At 39.3% G+C, this 11773-nt stretch overlaps 2 protein-coding genes across 3 annotated transcripts in view; one reads left to right on the top strand and one right to left on the bottom strand.

The window, feature by feature from the left end:
- Nucleotides 1-6258, top strand: part of CMTM7 (CKLF like MARVEL transmembrane domain containing 7) — a 63457-nt gene extending 57199 nt beyond the window's left edge. Inside the window, exon 5 of the mRNA XM_072412370.1 lies at nt 6075-6258. Coding sequence (XP_072268471.1) covers nt 6075-6160 — 86 coding nt within the window. The 3' untranslated portion in view covers nt 6161-6258. The remainder of the gene's footprint in view (nt 1-6074) is intronic.
- DYNC1LI1 (dynein cytoplasmic 1 light intermediate chain 1) overlaps nt 4175-11773 on the bottom strand; it is a 23361-nt gene continuing 15762 nt past the window's right edge. For both annotated transcript variants that reach the window (XM_072412368.1, XM_072412369.1), the window contains exons 9-13: nt 9330-9389; nt 9188-9229; nt 8057-8177; nt 7832-7975; nt 4175-5304 (exon numbers count right to left, since the gene is read on the bottom strand). In XM_072412368.1, the coding sequence (XP_072268469.1) occupies nt 5192-5304; nt 7832-7975; nt 8057-8177; nt 9188-9229; nt 9330-9389 (480 nt within the window). In that variant the 3' untranslated portion in view covers nt 4175-5191. The remainder of the gene's footprint in view (nt 5305-7831; nt 7976-8056; nt 8178-9187; nt 9230-9329; nt 9390-11773) is intronic.

Genomic DNA, 11773 nt, shown 5'->3' with positions numbered 1-11773 from the left:
TATGGCTCTATACATCATTCACTCATGTTCTCTCATACCCCTCTTACCCTGTGTGTAACATTCACCGGTAAAAATCAGTCTCCCATATCTTGTATACAACATTCACCAGTATAAATCACTCCCTCATACCCTGTGTGCAACATTTACTGGTACATTCACCCATACATTCACTTGAATTCCTAATTCCCTCATACCCTGTGTGCTACATTTACCACCACATCATTCCCTCATATGCTGTGTACAACATTCACCACTACACATCATTCCCTTATACCCTATATGCAACATTCACCTGGTATACATCATTCCCTCATACCCCTCATGTAATGTGTGCAACATTCACTGGTACACATCATTTCCTCATACTCCATGTGCAACATGCACCGCTATGCATCATTCCCTCATCCCTTGTGTGCAACATTCACCAGTACAGATCATTCATACTGTGTACAGCATTCCCGGGTATTTTCCCTGTACCCCCCATACATCTGTGTGTTATCTGTGTTGGTGCACAGCAGCTACAATAATACATCTTGTCATTAGCACACAGCTGTGCACACATCAGTGGATTCTCGGTGCTGATTGGCTTATGATGTCCAATGATCTCCCGGTACTTACCTGAGAGGCTGGACCCCAGTATGGGCTTCTGTCTCCGCTGTCAGGCCATCTGTAAGGGTGACATTCTTCCCACTGGCCGGCAATGTAAGGGGAATTCTTCCTACTGACCACCACACTTATTTCAAGGGTTCCCCCATAAAAAGAAAGGCCGTCCCAGTGTATGGTAATGTTATGATGCGCTGTATGAACATTGGGGTGAAAACTGAAGATGAATGGCCCTAGAATACAGCATGAAACGTGCATTGTGCTCATAGGTGTGCAGGTGACACCCATCACTATGTATGGGCCATATGGACACCCGGGGCCACATATCAATTATCTGCTATAGAAGCCAGTGCTGGAACTAATGGCCCTCCCTACTAAAGCCTTTCTCTACCCTTATATTATAGAGGAACTCTAGAGGAAGTAACTTCCAGGTCTTAGGGATCCCTCGCTATGATTACTATTTACACAGCTCACTGTACATTAGTATGGCGGTCAGTAGGAAGAATGCCTCTTATATGGCGGGAAAGCATTCACCCTTACACATAGCCAAAAAGATCAATGGTGTTACCTAAACTGGCCCATAATGCTCATTGTTCCCCAGCCCCCTTCCCCATACATTAAAGCTGAAGGTTAACCTGCTAATATTGTTTATGTCCTAGTTCATACTTCCCTTCTCATTAAAATGCTAAGTGAAATTTCTGAATAAAATTGTTATATTTTCATTATATACCCAATTCTAGATCCAAAAATATATAAACCCTAAGGGTGTACTTATAAAGTTTTCCCCTGAAAATTTGGAAGATATTCGGCTGTTTTTTCATTCGAAGATGCAGCATTTACTATAGTGACTGCTGCGCTATTCTGACAATTGGCCACTAGGTGGCAGAATGAGTCTGTGTCAATATTCATTGAAATGAGCAATGTATGGGGATTGGAATGGTTGTGCATGATCTGAAAGCCAAGTTGATGGGCAAGGAATTTAAAAATACAGCCCTACAGTTACATTCAGACTGGCAGTGAGGTTGTAGTTACCACTTCTTCATGCCAGTGAACCACTGCATCAGGGGAGATGCTACATGTAGCTTCTACTTACGGTAGCCGGTTTTAGAATAAATAGGAACGTCAGTACCGACAGATCTGCCAATGTTGGTTCTTTAAAAAGCAGTGCTGCAGTGGACAAGCAGCTAGCAAGATGCCAGCCAATGGGGACTGCATGAGATCTTTTGCTTTGCAGTCTCTGCAATGCAGGCAGATTATGGCAGGTGATAGGGCCAGTAGGGTGCTGTTTCTGAAAAATAAAAGTGATGCAAATTATCCCACATGAATTGAAAGAAATGAAATCTAATGAATAAAAGTGTTGGGCCAGGGTAAAAAGTGCTGGAAAACAAAGGGCAGAATATATTACTGTAGAGTTATGAGTAACTGATGCAAACGTTATCTGATTTGCTGGTGAGCAGTCTACTTTGTGCAGTAAAATGAGGAAGAATTTCCAGTTGTGCTGCTTAATAAGCTTCCTGTCCCAGGGTGACAACATTTGTCCATGGATACAGTACAGCAAGTGCTGTGCCACCGCAGGACAGAATGTTAGATTTGTTCCCAACAAATATACTACACAGTGATGCACAGCGTGTACAAAATCCCCTTTGCAAGCCAGCTTTAAAGTAACTGTGTAATTTTAAAATGTTAGTAAAAATGCTTCTTACCATAAGGTGTATTGATCTGAGCTAGTTGTAAATAAAGAATCAACACAACAAAAGTTTGGATACACAGATGTATTTTTTAACAGTTTTGGAATAAACCAGCTTATTCTCACACTTTTCTTTTACAAGGATCTTTGCATGTCAAGTTAAAGTTGTAAAAACCAAAATCGAGAATCCTCAGAGGTGAAAGTTGGCACTGAAAATATGATTTTTGGGATATTTACAAGTAAAATCTGTGAGGAAAGGAAAAAAAACCCATCAACCTAATTGGTGCACAATGTTCTGATTTACCAAGCAATTATCTCGGCACACTCAATACTAAATAAAGACAAATATTATGGAATGCTGGAGCCCAACCCAAAGAAGCAGCTGAATTTGCAAAAAATGGTGTATGAGTTGCAACTAATAAAATCTCTGTTCCAGGTTTAATATGTAATAAAAACATTTATGTGTATGCTATGAAGCTGCTGAGTGGCTTGCAATACCTTGAATTCAGACATCCACAGGATTGTTTTACAAGAAGTAGATATGTAGTATGATGTGCGGTCAGCATTAAAAAGAGAAGGCAATACAATAAAACATGGTGTGTATGTAGGAAGAGTGACTGTGCGTTACACGTGCTGTCCTTGTAAAGATTCTGGTAAAAGCCAGATTTATTATTTTATGTGCAATAACTAGCTTATTTTCTGATTAATCTGCCATACAGAGATCAGAAAAACATAGCCAATCTCCCGTATTTGTTGACCATTCTGTGACCCACATTTTACACTTCCTAGCCATTGCAAATTCCTTTTACAGATCCTACATTTTTAGTGAAATCCTGCTACAGCCATCTTTTGAAATGCTAGTTTTTTGATGGTCTTTGAATAAAATATTTGAGGTCACTGACCTGGAACAAATGAGTTAGAACTGTATGCTTACACCTGGTCAGGCACTGAGGCCAAGTACTGAAGCAATAAGGGACAGCATGAAATCCAGGAAAGAAGGATTTTCAGAACTTTGGGCTAGTAGCCATGCTTGGCATGAAACTTTTACCTTGTATGCAAGAAGCAAAAAAGTAAACATTATGACATACCGCACATTGCAATGTCATTTATTTGGTCTAATCTTTGGGAAAATAATCGTTTTTTGCATTTATAGTAACCCAAATAAAGGACGCTACAAAAAGATAATTTTCTTGTGCAAAAACTTCTGATCACCTGCGAGTCTTGCTGGGTTTGCTGTAGGAAAACCACAAAGCTGAAATAAGCCAAATGCAAAGCATTTTAATGTTTGTACTTGAGAAAATTCTTCAGGTTTGGAATCTGCAAGGATGTATTGTGTGCAGCACTCGGATATCTTGGGGTTAAGTTTACTTATTATTACACCTGAGGAATCTCCAACCTGTGGATCCTCAGCCCTGATCCTCAGGGATCAGATCTACAGGAGAATAATTATTCTTTTGAATAAGCAATCATTGTAATAATATTACTATAAACCAATGAAAACAGACTAAAGGTTATATTTATAGTGAGAATATGACAATCATACAACATTCACTGCTAATGAATCTTCTTGGTGCAAGTATATTAAATTGCAAAAATTGCTTCACCACCAGTGAATGTTTTATTAAAGTTGCATTTACTGCTTTATAAATATGCTCCTAAAAGAAAATAACCAGGATTAAAACAAACAGCCCTTTGATTCATAATTCTAATAAAATTAATAAATAAATTCTAGAAAATCTGCATGTAGCATAAATGTTAAAACTGTCAGTTCAAGCATGCTGTTTAGATTTAAGTTAACCATACAAGTATATTCCAATATAGGAATCTGCAGCCACAATGTGCCTTAGCTATACCAACTACAATATATTCCCATAAACAAGAAGATAGTTTGTTCTATGCAGAGAATAAATACAACTTTATTAACTGATTGTAGAAGACAGGACTGATTGAACCATTGTTGTAAACAAGTGAAACAGTGGCTAGTGCAGATCTGTACATGTCAGACAAACATATCTGGAGACATTAGTTTAACATAATACACCAAATCTAATCTCTGCCTTTCTTTTAAATTATACAAAATTATCATTTCAGTGCTTGCAGTAATCTGGTATTAGAAACTCCCCAAACTGTAATTCATTGTATTGGTGAGAAGAGCAGCAATATTCAATAATGCCAGTTTTCTTTGCAAGACCAATTCATTGTCATAAATCGCTGAAAGTTAAAGTAGAACTCAACGATGAAGAAGTTGGCAAGTATATAATGTTACACTCTCATCAGTTCCTAAGGTGCACCAACAGAACAGTCCTGATCAAACAATATCTGGGACCTTTTCCCAGAACTTTTATAAACCCCAATGACAGATAACCCCAGACTACAAAACCAGCCCCTAACGAAAGAAGATGAGCCGGCTGCACAAACCTGGATCATAACCAGACTACATTTACCTACCTTTGTTCTACTAATGGTGGAAATATACTCTAACTTCTTCACCCTTATCTCTGTGACCCAAAAACTTCTGTACTGCTTTCACAAATGTTCTGGTTGTAGTTGTAATTGGGAGCCCATCAGTAGCCTATGAAATTGCAGTTTTAGTCATCTTTAATTTTACTCTTTACATATTTCATTGAAAGTAACTGAATTCTTTACCAAACAGTGGCTTAAACAAAACAAAAAAAAAAACAATTACATATGTAAAAAAATGTAGATCTGTGCCATAAAAAAACAGCAGTCCAGAGATAATTATCCCACATGTATTTTTGTAAATTGGGATAAACATCAAAACTTTGTGTCTTCACTTTAAGGAGAAAAAAAAATGTGTTTGGATCTCCGCGGTTCCACAATCACTGAGGAGGGAAAAGGCAGAGGTTGTTTTACACAATTCCAAAAATGAAACAGCAGCCTTCAAGAAGCTTCATTTTCTGTAGGGGATGTGGGTGATGTGGGGGAGACGATGTCAGGTTTACGAGAGATTCTATCCAGTTCAGCTTGGACGTCTGTTAATACCGGCTTTTGGCCTATGAAAGAATAAATAAAGTGGTGGAGAAGATATCGAATATTTCAAGAAACATTATACTTTAATATTTTTTACTAGCATTTATTTCAACTCGTTCATCCAAAATGGATATTTTAGTTTGCAAAAGATGCCAGAAAGGTTAAGCACCCAAGTTAAGAAAGATCTAGCAGTGATGGCTTTACTGTCAATACGCTGAAGGCGTATGTGGCATCAGTTTAACATGCTTGAAACCATTCAAAATTCTTTATCAGATGTGCAAATAAACTTACTTTAAGGCAGAATTTCCATAAGCTTGTATAGGAAATGTGAGGAAACAAAAACCTGGCAATCCAGTCCCTTATACTATTTGAATCCTGTAAGCTTCAACCAATTCAGCTTGCACATTTCCTTGCTAGTTGTAGACTGTTAACATACAGGGGCACTGCCTTATATAAAATTCTATAAAAGGTCTTCCTGCAAAAAACATTGTAAATACTTACTGTTCCTGCTGCTGCTAAACACCACTCTCACAGAGAAAATGCCAATCAAAGACTGTATATAAACCAAAACAAACTAAACTTTACATATTTCAGTTTTAGGAGGACAAAAAGTATCTTCGTTAACTTGGAATGCATGTATGCACCATCTTATTACATTTATCTGTTATAATTTTTATCATTATCTGCTATACTTCTTTGAATGTACTGTTCCAGTACTTCTTTTTGTATGTTCTGATAGTATGACTGACTTTTCTGACACAGATTGTCATTATTATTTCAACTGTATCAACAGGTTTTCTGGGTGAAGCAGGACTTCATCTTTTCTATAAGAGTCAGCTGGAATGCAAAAACAGCTTGAACAAGGTTGACACAACTTGACACCTGTCAAAGAACTGCAATCAAACAAGCATAAAAACATCTCTAACTGACATAAAATGGAATTGGAACGCACCTGAACAAAAATTGCATTGACTCAAGCCTTTTAGTCTTTGTATCCATTATATTAATTTAGCCTTTTTATAACCATTTACAAAAAATTTAAATCAGCGTTGTTAAAGTTCTATTTGGAATTATATATACAGTGAGGGAAAGAAGTATTTGATCCCCTGCTGATTTTGTATGTTTGCCCTCTGACAAAGAAATGACCAGTCTATAATTGTAATGGTAGGTTTATTGTAGCTGTGAGACAGAATAACAACAAAAGAACCCTCAAAAACCCAGTGCTGAAAAGTCAGAGCTTGATGAGCAATGTAATGAGTGGAATAAGTATTTGATCCCCTATCAACCAGCAAGATTTAAGGCTCCCAGGTGTCTTCACTGTATACAGCTAAGGAGCTGAGATTAGGAGCACCCTCTGTAAGGGATAGCTCCTAATCCAAGCTTGTTACAGGACCTGTATAAAAAACACCTGTCCACAGAAACAATCAATCAGATTCCAAACTATCCACCATGGCCAAGACCAAAGAGCTATCTAAGGATGTCAGGGACAAGATTGTAGACCTACACAAGGCTGGACTGGGCTACAAGACTATCGCCAAGCAGCTTGGTCAGAAGGCGACAACAGTTGGCGCGATAATTCACAAATGGAAGAAACACGAAATAACTGTCAATCTCCCTCGGTCTGGGGCTCCATGCAAGATCTCCCCTCATGGAGTTGCAATGATCATGAGAACGAGCATGAAGCAGCCCAGAACTACACGGGGGGGGAACTTGTCAATTATCTCAGGGCAGCTGGGACCATAGTCACCAAGAAAACTATTGGTAACTTACTGTGCCGTGAAGGCCTGAAATCTTGCAGAGCCCGCAAGGTCGCCCTGCTCAAGACAGCACATGTACAAGCCCGCCTGCAGTTTGCCAATGAACATCTCTGAATGATCCAGAGGAGAACTGGGTGAGAGTGTTGTGGTCAGATGAGACCAAAATTGAGCTCTTTGGCATCAAGTCAACTCGCTGTGTTTGGAGGAGGAGGAATGCTGCCTATGACCCCAAGAACACCATCCCCAACATCAAACATGGAGGTGGACACATTATGCTTTGGGGGTGTTATTCTGCTAAGGGGGCAGGACCCCTTCACCGCATCGAAGGGACAATGGACGGGGCCATGTACCATCAAATCTTGGGTGAGCAACTCCTTCCCTCTGCCAGGGCATTGAAAATGGGTCATGGATGGGTATTCCAGCATGACAATGACCCAAAACACACGGCCAAGGCAACAAAGAAGTGGCTCAAGAAGAAGCACACGAAGTGGCCTAGCCAGTCTCCAGACTGGTTGATAGGGGATCAAATACTTTTTCACTCATTACAATGTACATCAAGTCTTTTGAGCAGGTTTTTGAGGGTTCTTTTGTTGTTATTCTGTCTCTCACAGCTACAATAAACCTACCATTACAATTATAGACTGGTAATTTCTTTGTCAGAGGGCAAACGTACAAAATCAGAATTCGATCAAATACTTCTTCCCCTTACTGTATATATCCCCAGCCCCGTTTAGCTGGGTGCATTACCTGGCACTTTTTGGTAACCATTTGCAGGGACTACTTAGGACAATACCTGTTTTTTTGGCAGATGTTGGCAGGCTGTTGCCTCCAGAATTGACAGCAGGGCTGCCTGTACCCCCGGGCCCAGGGGACCCAGTTTTCTTGCTTAGTAAGCTGTTAAAGAAATTAGCGAGCACTCCTTCACTTGTTGTTCCAGCTGTAATGAGAAAGAAAGAGAAATGAGTAATGTTGACATTTTACTTCATAAAATATGTCAAGTAGCAGTTCCACTAGATACCTTTCATGTTGGGATCAATTTTCTTTGTGCCAGCAGGGACAGGCGACACACTGGTAACATTAGATGATCCTGATCTGCTGGGTGTCCTAGGAGACCCACCAGGAACTCTTGGAGAAGAATCCTGGAACAAAAAGATATTTAGGATTAGAAATAACAGAAAATAGTTTTGCTCAGCATAAGTAAGACACAATACCAAGCAAGCTGTTATATATAAATTGAATAGTGAGGGGATATTAAAATATTAACCCACCTAGCATTCTAATTCTGTCCGTATTTCCATACAAAAAGTGGTACTTTTTTTTGCAAAGAAATTTATTTTACATTGTAGGCCTATAATTCTTAGGCATAGTTCACCGAAATATGCCCAATATTTAACAAATTTAATAATAACCTTAAAATAAAAAAAAAAATGATAAAAAAAAATAAAAAAAAAACGTTAAAAACATTTAATATAACTACAGAAGCACGTATAATATATTTATATATATTTTATGAAGATTTCTTTGTATTGGACTCAATACAGCTATCTTGCATTGAATCCAATACAAAATTATTTGAATTTCCCGCTGATCTTCCCGCACCGGCGTCACCGAGTTAGCCCGGAGAACGTCTCTGCAGTTCGCGGCTGAAGATCGGAGAAGGGGGCCAAGCCCCCAGGACCTGCAGGAACCAGCAGGACGCCAACGGAGCAAGGTAGGGGTTTTTTTTTTTCAAGTTTTAAGCGACTCCGAGTGAGACTCGGGATTACTGCTTATTGCACATAAAATCCACCCCGAGTCACACTCGGAATTACCGCTAAGGGAGTTAATTATTAATTGTGCAGTTTAACACTTGTAGGAAAGATTTTGTAATTGATTTAAAAATCATTGTAAGTTTGTATGAGCAGTGGTATTTTAAACCTAAAGTTATAAGTGTACTTTCCTAACATTTTACCACTCCCCACCTTACCTAACCGTTCCTCCCCATCCACACAACTCAAGTACATAAACAAGGAGTTCTGATAATCATGCGGAAACTTACAGAAATAAATGTAGTTACTTTATACACCTATTTCTGCTAAGGGACCTGGGAAATGTGCTCTATTCAATGGTTACAACATAGATTTACTATTAAAGGAAATAAATAACTTACTGGTCGTCCTGCTGAGGTTGGTGGTTGTTTTGACAACATTGACTAGAGAAAAAATAAACATATAAAATTTTATACTAGCTTGGATAAACACAAACTAACTTCTAGCTTCATAATGCATTTGGAAATTGGCGAGTGTGTTTACCTGCTGCTTCATGAGAAATACCTGATCGTCTTCTGCTACAATCTCTTTCTCATGCACAAACTATGAACAAACAGACAAATATATTGATGAATTAGAAATGTATACCATTACTTTCCTTAAGTGTATGTCTGGACTAAACACAAAACAAACAAATAACATTTAGTATACCTATAATAAACTGACAACACTGCTCTGTACTGTAATCCCAATCTCTATTATAAACCCTGTCTAAAGTCTTCACTGCTGGACTAAAAAACAACACCCTTCACTGAGATGTGGAGCCATGTTAATATACTAGGTAAGTTTTTTTATTTTATTTTTTTACAACAGTTGATTTACAATTAAGGGTTAAGACTTGCCATTAGCTTCCAGCATAGTTCTCCCCAGAGGTTTTTAGCCGGTTGCTCCGCCCGGCTGATTTGAATGCCCCGCCCAGCTCTCGGCAGCTCTCATCCTCGGATGCCCGGATCTCAGTGAGGCTGCTCTGTGTCATCCGTTCAGAGGATTGCTGCTGCTGATGAGAGGTGAGCACACAGTTCAGCCTTCATGTGAAGGAGACACAGGCAGCCCCACCCCCATCTCATAGCACAAGCTCTGCCTGTGACATGTATCCACCTCTAGCTCTGCATGCCGTTCTGCATCTTCACAGCTCTGTATACAAACCTCCATATCTCCTAATATGTATGTCCCAATGACCTGTAATTTTCAGGGTGTACAGGGGACCCTCATAGATATTAGTTATTACAATTGTAAAGCTGTAAAGAATTTCAAGATATGGGGGTCACAAATGTAAAAAGTTATGAAAATTGAACTTTGGTTTTGCTGTTTCAGAGGAAAATGCAACTAGGAGTCCTAAATTGAAAATGCAAATTGGAGACCCCAGAGCCACTAACATAGCAAGGAGCATTGGGGTGGGGCCCCTAAATATATACCTACCTGTCATAAATCTATACCTATGAAACTACTGTCTGCTTCTCTTCTTTGTACACCAATTTCTCCTAGGTGGGGGGTACAAAACCGAAAATATAGGTACAAGTGGCGGGCACATTCTCCCCTTACAATCTCATTACTACGGCATCATTAGAACATAAAACACTCTGCCCATTAAAATGGGCCTCCCTGCCGTTACACATTCCTGTCCACTTATCTAACATTCTGAACTTCAATTAAGGAATGGGGAGGTGTAAGAAACTAAAAATATAGGTACAAGTGGGGAACATCTGTGACTAACATCCCCTAAAACTTCATCACTATGGCATCATTAGAAAATGAACTCTGCCACTAAATTTTATTGAGGTTGAGGTACTGGAAGGTTACAGTCATGTGTAACAAGGAAGTGCATTTTAATGGACAGTTTTGTTTTTTAATGTTGTAATGATGCCATGGTGATGAAAGGTGATCGCCACACATGTCTCCCACTTCCACCTATATTTTTGTTTCCCTGCACCTCTTAATTCTGGAGAAATTGAGGTTTGAGGTAAGATGCAGGCAGCACATTTTGCTAGGTAGAGATTTATGTTCTCATAATGCAATAGTAATTACATTTTAGAAAGGTTTAGCCACAAGTGTCCCCCACTTGCTCCTACAGTTTCAGTTTCCTTTGCCTCCATGTGTACCTTAAAAATTTCAAGTTAATACAACCAACGGTTTAGAAGATCTGAAGGTTTGAACACAGCGAGTTGTTAGGCTGCAGAATATGACAAGCGGCTTTTACACACACAAAGCTATCACACTGCACTGCCGATGACATTATTACACACTGCGGATAAACTTAACAGTGTTTTTATATAGAATATGGGCAGTGATGAGAGGGGGTCACAGTCTGTCCTGTCCTCTGATATCACATGCTGCAAGCATCTCCACATTTTTAACATTATATTAAAGAGTGACTTTCTCTGTTATGTAATGGAAAAATGTGCGTTTTTTGTTTTTACACTTTTGTGGAGAGGACCTCTCCCCTTCAGTCTTCACTTCCATTTCGGTAAAGACCGAAGGGGAAATCCACAGCCTCCAGGGATATTTGTGTCACATATCCCAAAAGGCTCTGCATTGCTCCTTGTGTGCATGCACCTTCAGAGGATTTCTTATAATGTAAAAAGTGTTCAATCTCATGCATGCGCAGTACAAGTGAGCATCAGAGAAAAGGTGGAAGCTGAGCCAGCATGGGCCTGCTGGGCTAATTTTGTAAAAAAATCAAGTGAAAAAAAATGTTTTCACAAAAGTTCACTTTAACTAAATATAGACACAGGAGCACATCTGAAGTACGGCTGAATTCACACCGGCAGTAAGGTTACATTTGTCCATTCCTCATGTCAGGAACCACCGCTGCTTAAAAAACTTCTAGCTCTGAAAAAGCCCAGCACTTACCGCCTGTTACCAATCCTAGGTGCCTAGCACTTACCGCCTGTTACCAATCCTAGGTGCCCGGCACTTACCGCCTGTTA

Source organism: Pyxicephalus adspersus, chromosome 5, assembly GCF_032062135.1.
Source record: "Pyxicephalus adspersus chromosome 5, UCB_Pads_2.0, whole genome shotgun sequence".
In the NCBI taxonomy this organism is placed as follows: domain Eukaryota; kingdom Metazoa; phylum Chordata; class Amphibia; order Anura; family Pyxicephalidae; genus Pyxicephalus; species Pyxicephalus adspersus.
This window is presented reverse-complemented; position numbering and strand designations above follow the sequence as displayed.